This window comes from Rhizomucor pusillus (assembly GCF_041956525.1).
Source record: "Rhizomucor pusillus strain CBS 183.67 unplaced genomic scaffold VTP01scaffold_1, whole genome shotgun sequence".
NCBI lineage: Eukaryota > Fungi > Mucoromycota > Mucoromycetes > Mucorales > Lichtheimiaceae > Rhizomucor > Rhizomucor pusillus.
Genome location: NW_027192143.1, coordinates 1737401 through 1754631, shown reverse-complemented (window position 1 = coordinate 1754631; position 17231 = coordinate 1737401). Strand labels below are relative to the sequence as shown.

At 43.4% G+C, this 17231-nt stretch overlaps 7 protein-coding genes across 7 annotated transcripts; 5 read left to right on the top strand and 2 right to left on the bottom strand.

The window, feature by feature from the left end:
- Nucleotides 1-704: 704 nt before the first annotated feature.
- VTP01DRAFT_756 (uncharacterized protein) lies at nucleotides 705-2831 on the top strand (the record flags this gene model as incomplete). Its single annotated transcript, XM_069386584.1, has 9 exons — nucleotides 705-788; nucleotides 861-960; nucleotides 1028-1261; nucleotides 1323-1711; nucleotides 1783-1940; nucleotides 2000-2173; nucleotides 2228-2477; nucleotides 2535-2692; nucleotides 2753-2831. 9 exons carry the CDS (start codon nucleotides 705-707, stop codon nucleotides 2829-2831), a joined length of 1626 nt encoding a protein of 541 aa, XP_069245176.1.
- A 130-nt stretch (nucleotides 2832-2961) lies between these two features.
- On the bottom strand, nucleotides 2962-4041 carry VTP01DRAFT_755 (uncharacterized protein; the record flags this gene model as incomplete). The annotated part of the gene is made up of 8 exons (XM_069386573.1): nucleotides 2962-3037; nucleotides 3104-3199; nucleotides 3265-3314; nucleotides 3381-3487; nucleotides 3552-3669; nucleotides 3747-3873; nucleotides 3930-3952; nucleotides 4012-4041. 8 exons carry the CDS (start codon nucleotides 4039-4041, stop codon nucleotides 2962-2964), a joined length of 627 nt encoding a protein of 208 aa, XP_069245175.1.
- A 369-nt stretch (nucleotides 4042-4410) lies between these two features.
- On the top strand, nucleotides 4411-4680 carry VTP01DRAFT_754 (uncharacterized protein; the record flags this gene model as incomplete). Its single annotated transcript, XM_069386562.1, has 1 exon — nucleotides 4411-4680. The coding sequence occupies one exon, from the start codon at nucleotides 4411-4413 to the stop codon at nucleotides 4678-4680; it is 270 nt and encodes an 89-aa protein (XP_069245174.1).
- A 283-nt stretch (nucleotides 4681-4963) lies between these two features.
- VTP01DRAFT_753 (uncharacterized protein) lies at nucleotides 4964-9024 on the bottom strand (the record flags this gene model as incomplete). The annotated part of the gene is made up of 15 exons (XM_069386551.1): nucleotides 4964-5380; nucleotides 5447-5505; nucleotides 5564-5623; nucleotides 5678-6062; nucleotides 6123-6249; nucleotides 6303-6354; nucleotides 6420-6774; nucleotides 6839-6926; nucleotides 6995-7041; nucleotides 7103-8106; nucleotides 8183-8396; nucleotides 8458-8523; nucleotides 8583-8621; nucleotides 8670-8736; nucleotides 8828-9024. 15 exons carry the CDS (start codon nucleotides 9022-9024, stop codon nucleotides 4964-4966), a joined length of 3177 nt encoding a protein of 1058 aa, XP_069245173.1.
- Nucleotides 9025-14257: 5233 nt separating this feature from the next.
- Nucleotides 14258-14518, top strand: VTP01DRAFT_752 (uncharacterized protein; the record flags this gene model as incomplete). Its single annotated transcript, XM_069386541.1, has 1 exon — nucleotides 14258-14518. One exon carries the CDS (start codon nucleotides 14258-14260, stop codon nucleotides 14516-14518), a length of 261 nt encoding a protein of 86 aa, XP_069245172.1.
- A 570-nt stretch (nucleotides 14519-15088) lies between these two features.
- On the top strand, nucleotides 15089-16197 carry VTP01DRAFT_751 (uncharacterized protein; the record flags this gene model as incomplete). The annotated part of the gene is made up of 2 exons (XM_069386530.1): nucleotides 15089-15654; nucleotides 15720-16197. The coding sequence occupies 2 exons, from the start codon at nucleotides 15089-15091 to the stop codon at nucleotides 16195-16197; spliced, it is 1044 nt and encodes a 347-aa protein (XP_069245171.1).
- Nucleotides 16198-16646: 449 nt separating this feature from the next.
- Nucleotides 16647-17008, top strand: VTP01DRAFT_750 (uncharacterized protein; the record flags this gene model as incomplete). The annotated part of the gene is made up of 2 exons (XM_069386519.1): nucleotides 16647-16865; nucleotides 16994-17008. 2 exons carry the CDS (start codon nucleotides 16647-16649, stop codon nucleotides 17006-17008), a joined length of 234 nt encoding a protein of 77 aa, XP_069245170.1.
- Nucleotides 17009-17231: the final 223 nt, after the last annotated feature.

Below are 17231 nucleotides of genomic sequence, written 5' to 3'. Positions count from 1 at the left end.
CAAAGGATCAATTCCAAGTCACTAGCATTCCAGCATCATTCACTACAAGGTCTCGTCTTCGTTCAGCCTTACATGGTCTCACATCGTTGCTTGCACGATCACGGTCATATGGAAAGCCCACTGGCGTTACATTTTTGACAATTGATACCACCCTCCGCAAATACTTTAGAGTTCGCCCCTGCAACTCTATTCAGCAAATCCTTTGTATTGCAATGAACCCACCCTTTATTTTGTCACTCTCATCCTTTCCTAAACATTCAACATTTTTTTTGTAGCAGCGAAGTGAGTAACGTTTATCTTTGCGTTATTAACATTTTTTCTCATTTCTCGTTTCCATAATAAAATCAGCTCCAAAGGATCAAATCTAAAAGTCATGTATATTATCGCGCCTCACTTCGCGTTGCCAAGGCCAACTAACCTGGTTTCACGTTAACCTGTAGTTCCTCTCTGCTCTCTTTTGTTTTGATTCCCTTTGGGACCGATGGACCCAGGTGTCCATCGCTGAATAAACTTCATACAAAGAAAAACAAACAAACTGTATCCTACCGTCGATGAGCATGCCAACATTCTGGCTTGCTACCTGCAACAAGACTCCCTATTTTATCTAAAGACCGTAAAAGGTCCACTTTGTACGACCTTGAGAATCGAGCATTGGTTTTAAGAATCGGACTCCATAGCAACGGAGTGTGTCGCTCTTGTTCCCTATGGTTTCAAGCATTTCCAACTACAGTGCAATCCCTCAGAATCCCGAAGAAGCGCGGGACGTACGTGAAGCGAGACGATCACCGGTAAGAAAATACGTCACTGGCAGTGTAATGAAGTACGTGTCATTCTTTAACCCGCTACGTTCCGTATACTAGAACATAAAGCTCTTCCGAATCGGCACCGCTGTCCTGGCTTGCCTTGCCGGAATCGCTCTTGTGGGGGCTGCGGTCGTCCTATTCACAGATCAAAAGCCGGGTATTTATGCTTATTTCTCTTGATAGACAAGTTGACAGGGAATGAACTTATATGGTTTGTACCTTAGCAAAGCGCAACGTTATCATGATGATCAGCGACGGATTCGGACCTGCCTCGGAGACGTATGCGCGACAATACCATGGCTGGCGGCTCAACCTGCCTCCGAAATCACTGTTGCCCCTGGACAATATCCACGTTGGACACAGTCGGACGCAAAGCTCATCGAGCTTGGTAACGGATAGCGCGGCTGGCGCCACGGCATTTTCATGTGCCCACAAGAGTTACAACGGCGCCATCGGAGGTAAAGAATATGCAAATTTTGCCTCGCATGAAGATATATCATTGGCTAAGTCTATGCAAAGTGTACCCTGATAAATCGCCATGTGGTACCGTCCTCGAGGCTGCAAAGCTGCAACACGACATGATCACCGGTCTCGTCGTGACTTCACGTATCACCCACGCAACACCTGGTGCCTTCTCTGCTCACGTCGACCATCGTGACAAGGAGAACCAAATCGCGGAGCAGCAGCTTGGATACAACCCGCTTGGCCGTGTAGTTGATTTGATGTTTGGCGGAGGTGAATGCGAATTTTTGAGTAACTTGACAGAAGGCAGCTGTCGCACGGATCAACGTGATCTCTTGTCCGACGGCGCTAGAGACTTTGGCTGGAGTTTTATCCGTTCCAAACAAGATTTTGATACCTTGGATGACTCTGTCTCCCTGCCACTGGCTGGCCTTTTTGCACCGAGTGTGAGTTAGCTCCCAGCTGCATCGAGCTAAGGGCTGTTCCATTCTAACATAGACTAACAATGATCAAATAGCACATGTCTTATGAAATCGACCGCAACGATAAGCGCCAACCATCTCTGCGCGAAATGACTACAAAGGCGCTTTCGATCCTAAATAAGGCTTCCAAGGATGCCGACAGGGGATTCTTCCTCATGATAGAAGGTAGCAGAATAGATATGGCTGCGCACAGGTAAGAGTCCCTTTTGTTTTCAAACCATGCGCATAAATATACTGAAATATGTTACTAAGCAATGATCCTGCTGCTCATGTCCACGATATTTGGGAATATCATCAAACTGCGGAGGCGGTTTTGGAGTTTGCAAAGTCTCATCCAAACACCGTGGTTATCTCCACGAGCGACCACGAAACAGGAGGTCTTACTGTTGGTCGCCAAGTCGGCGAAGACTATCCTGAATACAAATGGTATATCTCAATCATCAAATAAGTAAACAATTGCTGACTCGCTCCGGTTTCTAGGAACCCTATTGTAATTAGTCGAGTGCGCAACTCGACCGAAGTTTTGGCACAAGCATGGAACACTGCTCATCAAGAAAACATTGCTTCGGCAGACTTTTTGTCTAAGGTCATTATAGAGAATGGTCTCGGAATTGAGGATGCTACTGAGGAGGAGATTGAGAGACTATTATCGTGGAAGGCTGGTGAGGACAGTGTCGATGATTTCGGCTACATCTTGGCCGACATGGTGAGCCGCAGAGCATTGATCGGCGTGAGTATTTTCCGAACTCCATAGATTGCTTTTCTATATACTCAATTACGTACATAGTGGACAACCCACGGACATACGGCCGTGGATGTCAACTTGTACGCGTATGGACCTGGCACAGAGGAACTGCATGGCAGCCACGAAAATACAGATATTGGTGATTTTATCGCCAGCTACCTTGGCCTGGATCTCGCTGCAGTCACTCGCGAATTACAGAGGTACGTTGCATTGAAAAAATTACTAATGATCCACATCGTTTCTAATATTACATCGAACAGTGATCCCGAATTGATGACCTTTGCTGCAGAAGGTTCTCAACCAATCCCACCATCACGGCACGAACGTTTCTATGACTAAGGAAATCTTGTTTCTTTATATTTTGCAATGTGTTCCCATAGTCCAAAGTAAATGTAGCTAAAATAAATGCTTTAGCATGCGCAACCACTGAATTCTTTGGAATTATCGCTATCGATACGGATAGGATCGCTCATGTCACTGTGATTTTTAAAAGAAGGTTAGCAATGCTGTGTGAAGTTTGTCCATGAGTAGCTTCTTGCCTGTAACTGTAATTTCACGCAACGAAGTTAGTACTGAAAAGTTACGATGTTGACTTAGTTTACTTCACTTACAGTTCGACGTCAGTTTCTTGCTGCAAGGCGTTCTTTGCGATCGTTTGGAAAGCCTGTTCTACATTGATTGCTTCTTTTGCAGATGTCTCGAAATATCTGAGACAAAAACATATTAATTTTTCTTGCAGAAAGTGATAAAGATAAAGGCAAGATAGTCTTACGGGATATTGCCCTTTGCTTGGCAAAAGGCCATTGCTCGCTTTTGTGATACCTATTTTAAAATGGATGAGAGAGGTGTTATCATCATCGATCCCTCTGATACAATCTGGAAATTTACCATTCGCTTGGATTCATCAACGTCAATCTTGTTGCCTAGTACGACAAAGGGGAAGTTATCCGGATCTCTCGGTGATGCTTGGACTAGGAATTCATCGTGCCACTGGCCTTAACAATACGCATTGTGAGATCGTGAGTCTTGCCGAATGCCATTATCTATTTCAAAGAATACCTAGCGACTCGTAGCTCTTGTTGTTGTTCACATCGTACACCAGTACACAGCAGTCGGCACCGCGATAGAAGGCGACACCTAGAGACTGGAACCGTTCCTGACCCGCAGTATCCCAAATCTGTGTAATACATACATTAGCACTGACTTTTGGTGGAACCGCTCTCGCTTATCGGACACAGTGGGAAGTTCCCTTACCTGCATGGTGACAAGTTTGTCATCGACCATGACTTCCTTTGTCAAAAAGTCTGCGCCAATGGTCGCCTTGTATTGACTGCTGAACTTTTTGTTCACGTACTGGTTCATCAACGAAGTCTTGCCGACACTGCATGCAGGATTAGAACAACATTGTCAATCTGAACGATGGAATGGGTAACGTACCCGCTGTCACCGAGGATAATAACCTTGCGCGAGGTGTTAGACACTTGCATATAGCGTGCATTTCCGATACATGATATTTTACCTTGAGCAAGACTTTCTTTCTCGTAGACATTTTTCAAAGATATGGGATTGGGAACAGACAACCGATCTTTCACTCGCTCGGGAAAGCGGCGGGCTGATGCAGTTCGCGCCGTTTTTGGACCCCAGCACTTGCATTTCTACCATCTTCGTTTGGCTTATCGTCCGTGTGGTCCGCAAATGCCCATGCATAAATGAACGTTTACTATATCATGCTTACAAACTGATCCATTGATATTGCACGAGAAATTAGGGCATATCGTATGTTGCCCGGTAGATCAGCAACTCTCCTGGGTTACATATGATCCATGAGAAAAAAGTCGCACGACCGACCTTTTCGCATAGGGCGGCATTTGTAAATGAGATTTGGTAAGCGCCTTCTCTCTTTCCCAGATCACCGACCATGTATACCCATTTGACTGCAGGCAATCCAGCGTTAGCAAACTGGCCCGCACGTCCAGCAGGAACGTCTCCGTACGGGGCAGCCGTGGACCCGTCCAAAGTGCACCCCGCATTCACACCAGCATTCCCACCCTGTCCTCCTCCTGCAACCTTCAACGCCGCCGTACATAGTCCCATTTATTACGGATATTGCAACTGTGACAGTGCGGTGCAACGGTTATCACCCGCAGAATTACGACAGAAAGTCTTGGATCAGAGGAGCAAACTGTAGATTTCACGAGGACCTCTTTTCCTCTTTTTTTTTTTTTTCATCCTCTCCGCATTCAAATGTGATTGAATATGCATGATATCACCTTCAGTAATAAAGACATCGTGCGCACGATTGTTTATTCGCCGTTTATACTCGGGAACGCATCTTTTTTATTACGTTTTTTGGAGTTTGAACAGTACTGATTAGAGTAGAAGAGAAGCCTTCTTTTTTTTCAGATGATGGCTGTATTAATGGAGAATGTAGTTAACATGGTAAATTACATTATAGCTGCCTTTCTTCAATGTCAGGAAATAACACATTCGTCCGAGTTATTGGCTGGGCGTTTGCCTTTCTTGCGGCGTTGTTGAACAGATTTGGAAGCTTCAACGTACCCGGCAGATGCACTGTTGCAGATTTCCTTGTCTAAATCTGGTACTTGTATAATATCTTTTCCTTCTGCTACGGAGAACTGATGTCGCTGACTCATGAATCGCAACGTGTCGTAACTGCGTGTGCTGTGCGGACGACGCTGCTGACTGCTGTTTCCACTTGAAAATACTTTGGATAATTTTCTCGTTCGCTCACGCAACTGCGTTGACATTGAAGACATGGGTCGCGGCGCTCTTTCAGATACGGGTGACAAATCATCAAAGATATCTTGTTCACTCTTGACAGATTGGACTTCATTCGATTGTTGGGAGAGTTGATCTGTTTCCTTATTCTATGTGGATGGCAAATACGGCGTGAGTTAGTAAAGTATTATTCTTTCTCTTGCTGCCCATGCTACCTGGGATGAGATGCAGCTCGTCATTGTTTTGCATTTGTCGTGACATATCAGTCCACAGTCTAGAGCAATTGTGTTAACATGATAGGTGCTGGTTGACATGCGATCTCCGCTATCTACCTCTGCAGACAAGAGCGTTGCGCTTGATAGGAAGGCGGCATGCCTTGCAGTTAACAGCGGCTTGATTTTATACATGTTAGTATCGCAAAATTTCTATCTTGATAGTATATTTACCTTTCGCAAACGAGCCTTTTACAAAGCAATGATCCTGCATTGTTGTTCTTGACATTGTCTTCGCCTGTCGTTCTGTAAATTTGTCCATAAGAAGACTCCTTCGGTTCGCAGGGCGTGTATCGGGTTCGAGAGGAGACTCGATTTCTTCTTGATCTTCTTCGTTACAGTGCTCTGGAATCGAGGCTGGTATATATTGGAAGCTTCTTGGTATAGACGATGAAGGCGGACGGCGCATGTCATTGCTTTCTAAATGCTTGTATGGCATTTCATTGTGGTCGTTTTCGTGAATATTAGTCGTTATCCAAGGGTGTTGTAAAAGTCGTTCAGCAGAAGGCCGATTCGCGGGCTCCTTTTGGAAGCATTGCAAAAGGAAATCATTCAAATGCTACTTATAGGTATCAGTTAAGGCTAATATCCGCGCTAAGATGTTACAAAAATGTAATACCAGTGAAATATTTTCTGGAATTGGTGGATGCTCGTCAACCACTACTTTCCACAATGTCGTCATGGCGATTAGATCAGCGTAGGGAGGTTTTCCGGTAAGTAATTCAATAACAGTGCAGCCGAGAGACCTACAAAGCGTCAGCCAAATTGGCCAATGTATAGTCCGAGTTGTTTCAAGTACCATATATCTGATTTAGTGCATGCTCCCTTAAGCTCAATCACCTCTGGTGCCACTATCGTTCCGATGCATTAGTCACAACGTCCTCTTAATCTTATTAGCCGCTCGATTTCTGCTTACTCCAGTTAGGTGTGCCAGCAACGAAATCGGAAGGATCATCTGTGAGCCGTAGGTTCATCGAAACGCCAAAATCTGAAAGTTTCACGTCTCCAAGCTTTGTTGTCAGGATGTTCGCTGCTTTCAGATCACAGTGTACAACATCTTTGTCGTGAAGATAGGCAAGTCCCTGCAGTATCCTATAAGAGTAGTTCGCCACGAGGCTTTCCGGGAAACTTCCAAAAGCTCGAAGGGTGTTTAGCAACGAGCCGTTTTCAACGTATTCAAGGATAAAGTTGATGCATTCATTTTCTCGGATAAATCCTTCATATCTGACGATATTCCGGTGCGACAGGGAGCTAAGCAATTGTGCTTCTTGCTAGAGAAGGGATTTTGGTGTCTAAAGTTGAATGGATCGGTACGATTTGAAACTTTCGTCTTACCATCACTTCATCAATCTGGTTGGATAACGATGTTTCCAGCTTGATCCTTTTGATAGCCACTATCTGACCTGTCTTTAAATTAAGAGCTCTGAATTTTACAGACAAAAGTTAATTGATCAGTAACGTAAAATGGTGCTATGCGAGAAAGAAATATACCTGTAGACAGTTCCAAATTGGCCTTTTCCAATCACATTGCCAAGTTTCTAGAATACATAACATGGTCAATATATGAAGACTCGATATGAACAGAGCAATATACCGTACATAGCGTGCTACAACTGCGCCTTGTTCATCCAGTAGCTCCAGACGTTCGCCATTGTCTCCAGTGCTGAGTTTGCTTTTGCTGGATATTTCGAACGTTCCAGTGGATTTCCGCCGAGGTACGTATCCTGGCACGTTAAGACCGGGCGAGGGCAGATCTTTGCTATTCAACGCAGTTTGTTCATCCAAGTCCAATTGCCCGCACATATAAAAATCATCGCTTTGCATTTTGTGCGTAGTTTCCTGTACTTCGCCGGGATCTCTTACTGCAAGCTCGCTCAACGCTGCTGTCGTGCTACATACTGGGGAAGATGCAGAAGGGTGGAAAGATTCTGCATCGAACATCGTGCTCATTCTCCGTCGCTGGCTGGATTCCAAGTGATCCGTGTTAATATTATTGCTTTGGTATCGGACATCGTTCTCAAAGGGAGATTCCTGGTTGGCACCCCTTTTTGCGATTTCCTTTTGAGTGTTTTTCTCTGTCCACTCCTGATATCTCATGTGAAATGGTATCTTTTGTCGTACTGGAGCTTTTTTGCGGAACGAGAAATGAGGAAGACGAGCTAGGCGAGATGTTGAGTTGTATGTTTTTTCGGGACGCTCGGGTTGATTGGCATTTTGATTAAAAGTGCTTGGAGACGAATTGCGGTGATTTTGGGCATATCGCTTCTGCTTTCGTACTTCATTGTTTGCTTCAAAGTCATTGTTGAATGAACAAGAGATTACGTCTATCTGCGATGATGGTGACACTGATGATTTGTCTTCAGTAAACACAATGCTCTGGCGTGATTGTAGACTGTCAATGCTGAGTTCCGTTGTAGATGCTGTTGAGTTGCTGTAAGTCGAAGTCAAGGCGATTGTGTTTCTCTTGCTTTTTTGCTTCATATATTTAGATTGCATATCATCCCATGCCAGCTGTTCGCTATCCTCGCTGATACGGTATCCTGTCTGCGCGCTGTGAAGAATGCAACCAGAATCCATCATGGGGTCTGGAGTTGTATCTTTGTCTATTTAAGATGATGGAAAGAGATAGATGCTCCTTTAATACACAACCAAACTTGCATGTAGACTCCTCCCTCTTACCATACACAGTTATTCTCCTTGCTCTGTCAAATTTACATCCTTGTTCAAGACCCTTTTCACTTGCAGTGTTGTATACATTTTTGTGATCAGGGATATTGTGTTCCTTCTTGTGCAATGCAGCCGAATGTGCTTGCTGCTGCTCCGCCAGAATGCTTGGATGACTGTCTCTCTCAGAGTCGTAAAGATGACGCAGTGTTAGCAACGTCTCGGCCACCTGGATAGTAGTACGATAAGTTAAGACCTTAATAACGTGATAGATTTCGGGCGAAGCAAACCTTTCCAATGTCACGGCCATCAAGAAGATCAGGTACGCCAAAGACTTGAGAATCTGCCAAGCCCGCCTATCGTCCGTTTACTCAGATGCCCTGAAAGAAATATTTAACCCTTGATTTATACGAACCTGTTGGGCGGCATTCAAGAATTGCTGAATGTTTCTAGCCTAGCCTTTTCAGTCAGCCACATCTTCCTGCAGATTTCTGCTATTTACCCAAGCTTCGGTGCTGCAATCATATTGTATATCTTGGATTGAGCCTGGTTTCAACCTATTCATTACCCTTTGTAGCATTTGTTAGTTTGGTGTTCCTTGGGACACGTTGCAGCCCAAAGTAACAACACTGCAGGGACATGTGATCATATGTTACTAACGTGCAAAGAAACACTCCGTCCTTCAGGCTGACAGCAAGATCCGTCGTAGGTAGCTGAACCTCAAGAAGCGATTGCAGCCACTGCTTCAAACAAGCCAGATCGTGGTACTCGCTGCTTGTAAAAGGATCTTTGGACGTCGTGCTACGAGGTACAGACACAAGCTCTGCATAAAGCGCACTTGAATCTCTTTTGGACATGTCTAGTCTGCAAATGAAGAAAACTAGAAGCACCAGGCCACGGGGAGGGAAAAAAGCAAAGGAGAAATCGAGAAATAAAAGGGATAGAAAGTTGTGCACCTTGAGACGCGTTTTGCAATCCAAATATGTCATACTTTTGGGCACATTGTTTTTGTTACGCCTTAATGCGCTTAACTTCTCCCGCGAGCCCGCTGCCGTAGCACATTTTCCGTGTATCCATGCAGCCTTTTCGAGAGTGTAGTGATCCCCAAGTCCCGGAGATTCATAGCTACCCTATCAAGTGTATTGGAATGTAACTTTATCGAACAGCTTGCATTTTTGGCGTCTTTGTCCGAAGCGGTCGAGAATCTTCCATCATTTACATAGGATCCCCAGACTCGCGCAGCAACTGTAGTAGATATTTCTTGTAATATTTTCTTAAAATTCAAAGTGCAGCTGCTTATTTTTGACTTTTCGGGCAACCACCGTCTATGATCGCATCACTGTAGGACATGGCAAAAACTCTAATGAGTACATCTAAAGACAAATCGGGAAACGAAAGGCATTTTCCGAGAGACGGGCATCTAAGTACAGTGCTAGGGAGTCGATGATTGATTTCCTCATATTCAATCGTTACTTAGGAATGCTAGATGAAAGCTTACTTCTTTTCTGTAAATTACGTTGTAGTAATTGGGGATATATGCTGAAATAATAGAGTTCTCGAACACCCATTCTCTGGGGACGACAACAGAAGTTAACTGGTATGAAGTTAGTTATTAAAATTTAACATACGTGCATGCGACGAACACTTAATATACGACGGTGAAATAATTTGGTTATCTAGAAATCTCGCGCTCGCTCTGTGCACGTTTGATCAGTCCGAGTGCTTATATCACTTAACACCGCGAAGCGGTTTACAGTTTCTGTGACAATGAATTTTATGGTTGACTCGTGCTACTTAAATTCACATTTAGCATGGACGGATGATTCTACATGCAGAACAAGTATTCATGAAATACAATTGCCAACAAAAAGTTCTCAAAGCACTTTGAGTATTCTGGCGTATGGTAAAGGACAAGCGGGATGCTCTCAGGTTGCAACCTGGATAGCGGGTATTGTGCGTGAAAAATGGACCTAGGACTAACAGGCAAAGCATCATCTGGAGGTTTATATAATGATGAAGTTTGCTTTGATGTACGCTTGTATCGTATTCCTTTAAAAACCTGCATCCTACGTATTATATGCAACGAAGCGATTAGAAGAGTGCAAAAATTTATTCGTATCTATCGTCAATGAAGTGACCGAACAAATCTATCCTAGTAACATTGCCACAACATGATGCTGAGTGATGCAGAAGAAGTACACGCCATGCTTATTTTCATCTAACTTTTTGTAGTAGTAAATGTACGGCATAGGCTTTATTTGCCAGCTGCGATCTATCCGCTGGTAGAGATGCTATGATATTTCTGCTGATCTATGGCAGGATGCATCATCCGTAGACGTAATGACAAATCTTATCTGTAATACGGCAGCGCTGCCTCAACCAAAGACATACGGTGATTCTTTAGACTTCATTGCATTGACATGTGGAAGGTAAGTCAGTTTAATAACTTTACAATGAAACACATGACACAGACTTGTGTCATCAGCTGCTTGAGTGGTATTAGCACTTTTGTACGAAAACAGTACTAGATCCATCAATATTTACAAGTTCAATGTAATTACTACCGTAAAGAAAAATTACATTGCATCAAACGGAAGATTAGCAAACCTGCGCTTTAGCTCAGCCTTCGTATATTAGACGATGAGATCGTCATAGGCGGCAGGCTCTTTAGCTCAAAATATGCATTGTACAGTGCTTCCAACAAGCAATGTCGCGGACAGTTAAAATTGATGTCGTTGACCAATCAAGATTGATGTCGTTCGCTGGTCAAAATCAATTTCGCGTTTTCAGAAATGGAAGTCGTATTTTTAGAAACCATGTCGCGTGCTTTTGAAAAACGATGTCGTATCACCATGATTTCTTGGCATTCAAAAGTATAAATGAAAGACCTTCTCTTCTTCTGGGTATGTTTCAATTCTTTACAATTTTTTTATTTGAAGATGGGCATGGAAATGACGTTGATGAGAAAGGCGGTCCTGAGCCTATGGAGTACATCGTTGATCAGGATGAATTTGTTGTTGAGGCACTTGCAACTCATAGTGAATGTTTGGGGAATGCGACCTCTAGTGAATCTTCACCGGCTTACTCAATGTTGATGGAAAAGCCAAAGATGAAGATATACGTATGAAGGAGGCCAACATAAAACGTGATTATGTGCGCTATACCATTCAGGATAAGGTTCGATTTTTCGATCTGAAGATTGAGAAGTGTATGAGCGCATCAGCTGCAGCGAAGTAGATGGGAATTCATATTCGAACTGCACAGAGATGGGCTAAGAAGTACAACATGTGTCCTGATAGCATTTTTGAGACTTGTAAACAAGTTGGTCGTAAGTGTATCTTGAGCGAAGAGCATAAAACGGCTGTTATCAACTTCATTGATGCCAATCCCTCTACTGCTGTCGTTGAAGTGACTGAGCATTTATTGAACAGATTCAATGATTTTAAAGTTTCACGTAGCACGGTTTATAATTTCATGAGAAGCGAATGCAATCTTTCGTTGAAAGAAAGCTGACTTTCATTCTATCGAAAGAAACAGTCCAACAAAGATTGAGGAGCGATGCAATTGGGTTCGTAAAATGGGAAAATACAGACATGAATTTTCTGACGAATTGCGTGTTTCTTGACGAGTCTGCTTTTGATGTCAACATGAAACGGTCAAGAGCTTGGTCCAAAAAAGGTACGCGTGCTATTGTTACTCGACCTACAACGAGAGCAAACACAACGTCTATATTGGGCGCTATCTCTGCCGCAGGTTTGATTGCGGTTGGTGTAAAAAAGCCAAGACCTGCGAAGAAGAGAAAGGCCGGAGGATACATAAGCTCAGGAACTGTAACAGGTCACTATATCAGTTTCTTAAAAATGACTCTAGATGAAATGGACAAACATCCGCATATGAAAGGTCATTATATAGTTATGGACAATGCACCCAATCATACGCATGAAAATGTTGCTAAGTACATTGAATGCCGAGGATATAAATGCGTATATCTTCCTACGTATTCGCCTGAGCTTAAGGTCTTTCATTTATACTTTTGAATGCCAAGAAATCATGGTGATACGACATCGTTTTTCAAAAGCACGCGACATGGTTTCTAAAAATACGACTTCCATTTCTGAAAACGCGAAATTGATTTTGACCAGCGAACGACATCAATCTTGATTGGTCAACGACATCAATTTTAACTGTCCGCGACATTGCTTGTTGGAGCACTGTACCATATCTCCCTCCTCGGGGCTCAGGAGTTCTCAGTCTGTAAACCACTGGTTTCAAAGAGCGGCAGTTGTGCCAAAAAGCTCATTCCGGCATTTCCCAAAAATAAAGTTGAGCGACTATGACAAATCATGTTGTAGGTTTTCCGGCGTTGCTACGACACCAATTAAATCGATTGACAAACAATATTGACCGGATATCTCTCTTCATTTGACCCAACATTATGACCCAAGTTTTTCTTATATTTGACCACCATCCACCTTACGCCGCTAGGTTAAAAGACCGAATAGTATCAAGAATCAACATTGACTTTTGTTCCATCTTTTTAACTTTTCACCCCTTTTGAAGACATATTCTGCCTTTACAATATCACTTTCTCGAGCATCTTCGACGAACACCTAAAAGCCCGATCATTTTTAAATCCTTTCGATTCTTCCTCATTTCTCTTCAAGAGATTATTTTCGTACACGGATTTTGGAGTCGGTCCGTGTCAATAATTCTTCTTGCAACAAACGGATATTTCACTACAAATCAATAGCAGCGTACGTGTCAACTATGAAGGCTTCGTTTCGCATTGTAATAGATGCTTAGACAAGTGTCGCAATAGAGAGCATCTATGGAGCATGCACGGATGCGTCGAGGTTGTTCACGCCTACCTTGTCATTGGCATTGTCGATGGAACTTTTCCAGCTTTTAAAAACTTATTAGTATTATTTGTTTTTTTCTTCTCTGATTTGGATAGTAGTATAAATTTTGGATATATTTGTGTTCCCTGAATTTATAGCAGAAGAAAAACATATTTTTGTTTTCTGTTCTTATAGGGATGGTCAAGTCGTGTGGTAGTGCTGGTGGGAAATCCAGTAGTCATCTAGTCGGATAATAACAAAGGTTTGTGGATGTGCTCCTATAATATGGCAAAGTCTGCATCTCATTACAGGTCGATGCAAACTTTGCCATATTATAGATGTTCTCTATTGCGACACTTGTCTATGCATTTATTAGAATGTGAAACGAAGCCTTCATAGTCGCTCAACCTTATTTTTTGGGAAATGCGAAATTCACACTTGAGAGAATGCGACATCAATTTCCACTGGGGGTGGCGCAATTACTTTTCGGAAAGAGTGTATGGATCGTCGATGATCGCCATATCAAGCTAAACTTAAAAAAAGTGTTAGACTCTAGACGGCTCGAGTCGTTGATGTCTCAGATCTATTTAGGCAATTATCCGGGGAATTGTCGAACAAAACCCCAACGGTCAACCAGATTGCTCAACATCCTTTTGTCGTGCTTAAGTTTGGCGGATAGACCTTTGCCAATAGCAATGACGTAGTGATAAGTAAGAGGTTGAAGGCAAAGTGATTCTCCGTCCTTTATTCTATATTTTCATTCAGTATTTATATCTTTTACAATTGTTAGAAATAAAGAGGTCTATTATGAAAAGGGAAACTAGGCCGAGCCTTGTGTCATGGACTGTCCAATATAAATGGTAAGTCCAACAGTTGAACGGTTGGACATTCCAAAAGGTAAAGGGTGACGAAGTCCCTTTTTAAGACAATAGCCGAAGGTGGAAAAGGTTACGCCGATTGGCTGAGAACATTTTGGCTACGACACTTTGCAAGAATTCTAACATCTTGTTTCCAAGTTTCGTTCGGGGATGGCTTTCTCACACCCAATGATTTTAAATCCTTCGTTCAAGCTTCTTGCTGACAAAGTTATAGGTCTTCTTTGTTATGACCGGTTGAAGCTTGTAGCGTTGGTCATTAAGTCGATCCTCAGGCACAAATTTTCATTAATGAATTCCTTCTTTGAAGTTGAAGATTTCATATGGAATAGACCTAAGGTGTCATCGACTGAGATGAAGCATTTCATACGCAATAGATGGAAGAACCGCATCAATTCCGAGTCAAAGAGTTTCCTGCGGCCCTTGATCGATGCATGGGAAATATGATGCAGGATCGAGGTTTCTGTGTCGCTTCTGCAATCACAGAACTGGATTCAGCAGAGACACCAGCTATCAAGAAGCATCTTCCTCTTGCTCTGCTGCTGCGTCGTGCCGCTGATTACGCTGTCCTCGAATTCCTAGCAATGCCCGTTGCGCAACTGAAGCTGGATGCCTGGAATTCTTCCATTGATTCCTGAAGCATTGCCTTCGCAAGACTCCGTAAGAGCCGGGAGGTCGACTATCTCATCCCTCTCGGTAGTTTGCAGGAGTCAAGGCAGGTTCACTACACGATTTCCTATCCATCTCCTCAAAAGACGCAGGAAGCAGCTTTCGGGTTATGGCAGGTTGGGCGCTTGAGTGACCGGGATCTCGTTGTTCGTGATAATGCACGTCAGGACAGTTGAATGCAACTTGGCAGCCCAAATTAGTCCAGGATGGGTGAGCGAGGTGAATAGAAAGTAAGAGGCGCAGATCATTAGAAGAAACCTGTAGCATCCAAGTTCACAGAAGGGTATTTCCATGTACCTTGTAAAAATAAACTTGTTTCCAGTAAAATAGATTCGCCATCCTAGACGAGAAAATCGAGCCGCAGATTGCCAAGACAGCAGACTCCGGTCCTTGTTTTCATGTTGCTTCCAAAAGCGTCAAATGCTTTCTATATTTATACCCTAGATCCCAGCAAAAGCCGCTAAATTAGACCCCATTCAGAAACAACGATTTACGTACCTCTTTCTGTTGTTTTCTTCAACTCTCTGAGCGCAAATACGATGCTTAAAACTCTTATTGCAGGAGCATTCTTTGGAACTGCTCTATCATTTGTCGCTGCGCAGCAACAGTGCAACGGTCATGCCGAGTTTTGTAGCAAACGATACAGCGAGCTTACATATGTCCTGACTCACAACTCTTACGCTTACACCGAAAATCCAGCCTCTACGCAAATGTGCGATATCAGTGCACAGCTTGCGGACGGTGTCAGAGGCCTGAAGCTTTCAGCCCTAAAGACAAACTCTTCCAGCAGTGACAATACAATCCATTTATGTCACACATCTTGCAGCATTTTGGACGCCGGTCCGGCAGTGAACACCCTGTCTGCAATTACCAGCTGGGTAAAGGACAATCCTAACGATATCCTGACTATCTTCTGGAATAACCCCAATTACGACTTCCATGCCTCCGACTTTGTCGACCCTTACACTCAAAGTGGTCTCGTCAATTACTCCTACGTTCAGTCACCCTACAACACGACGTGGCCCACTCTTCAGGAAATCATTGCTTCTGGCAAACGCGTTATCAATTTTTTGGACGTCAACGCTGACCAGAAGAACGTGCCTTGGTAATTACACAAATTGGTGTAGTCTATTTTCGTCTGTACCTGACTCTGCAACTCCCATTTTGTAGGTTGATGTCCGAATTCGACTATGTATTCGAAACCCCGTACGACAACAACAATGAATCTTCATTCTCGTGCACTATCGACCGCCCGCAGGACCCCAGCGACCCTTCTGCGATGATGTACGGCATGAACCATTTCTTATATGGTACCTTGCCTTTCGGCAACCCACCCATCCAGATACCACAAGAGGCCTCTGCAGATGTCACCAATTCCGACTCTTCTCTTCTGAAACAGGCCAACACGTGCAAGCAAACGTTCGGCAGAAACCCAAATTTCCTAATTGTGGACTTCTACAACAAGGGACAAACGTTGCAAATTGCGGCGGAGCTCAACAATGTAACTTACTCAAACAGCTCAGTACTCCAATGTGACCTGAAGCAGACGACGAATAGTGACAGCAACTCAACCTCCGATGCTCCTCACGTCTCTTTCTCACCACTTGCACTCGCTGTCGTTCTGTTTGTAGCCTCTTTGGCTATCTAGAAAAATTCCGCATACACGCTACATCTGCTATATCTATTCTTGTCCTAAGCACTTTACAATCTCGCGGCGTTGTAAGCAATGCCAGTGTTCGATGTATCTCTAGTTACATAAACATCATTCAAATTCGCATCTTTAATTCCAGGTCCCTATTTCGTTCAGTTTCGTTCGTCTGTATCATTACACAGGCTTATAACACTGGTACAATGCATGGACATACTTTTGAATTCTAATCGTTACTAAAGGTTTAACGAGGACTCTTGTAATATCAGAGTATGCTGCATGCGCATGGATCATTAATGGACGAACAATTCTTTCTAAGTAGTATGTCTTTCGTTATTGTCCGACTCTCTCATTTCTCACTCATGTGAGTTGCCTAAAACGATAACTATATCGGGCACTTTGGAGGGTAATGCCCTCAGCAATATCAATCCTAGATTGACATCTTCTCTATGAACCATTTTGGGGGCTTTCTGCTCCACACCGACTTCGACTCGGTCATTGCCTGCACCACAGAGCTTCACTATTTGACAGATGTCTCTGTGATGTTTGCAACGGCCATTGAAGAATACGCGTCCCGTCCCTCATACAGTTCCTTGCCGGATGGGCTCGATCTCAACGTCGTTCCCCACTTCAAACTGCGTCGATCCTGTTTCAATAACTGTTTTGACGTAAGTATGCCTACAACGGAAACCTTGAAAAAGATCGCGCTAGAGGTGGTCCGATGTCTCTTAAATATCTGCTTTAGTATACTTTTCAGAGTCTGCAGTGATGTAACGTTCAGTAACCTGGTAAACAGCATCATGAATTTTAGTTAGATGCCTCTTCGAAACTTATAATGCGCAGAAAGATCCACCGATGCACGCAAATACCGAAAGGACCGTGCACGAACGAGGTACAGCTTTGGATAGAAGAGGTCTATATTTTCGAAAATGTAATACTTATCCTTGCTTGCTATGTGCATAAAGATATCGCTGTTTGCTTTCAATTGCGAGAGGTCATGCCTTGATGGATTTGCTGGACTGTACTTATCAGCG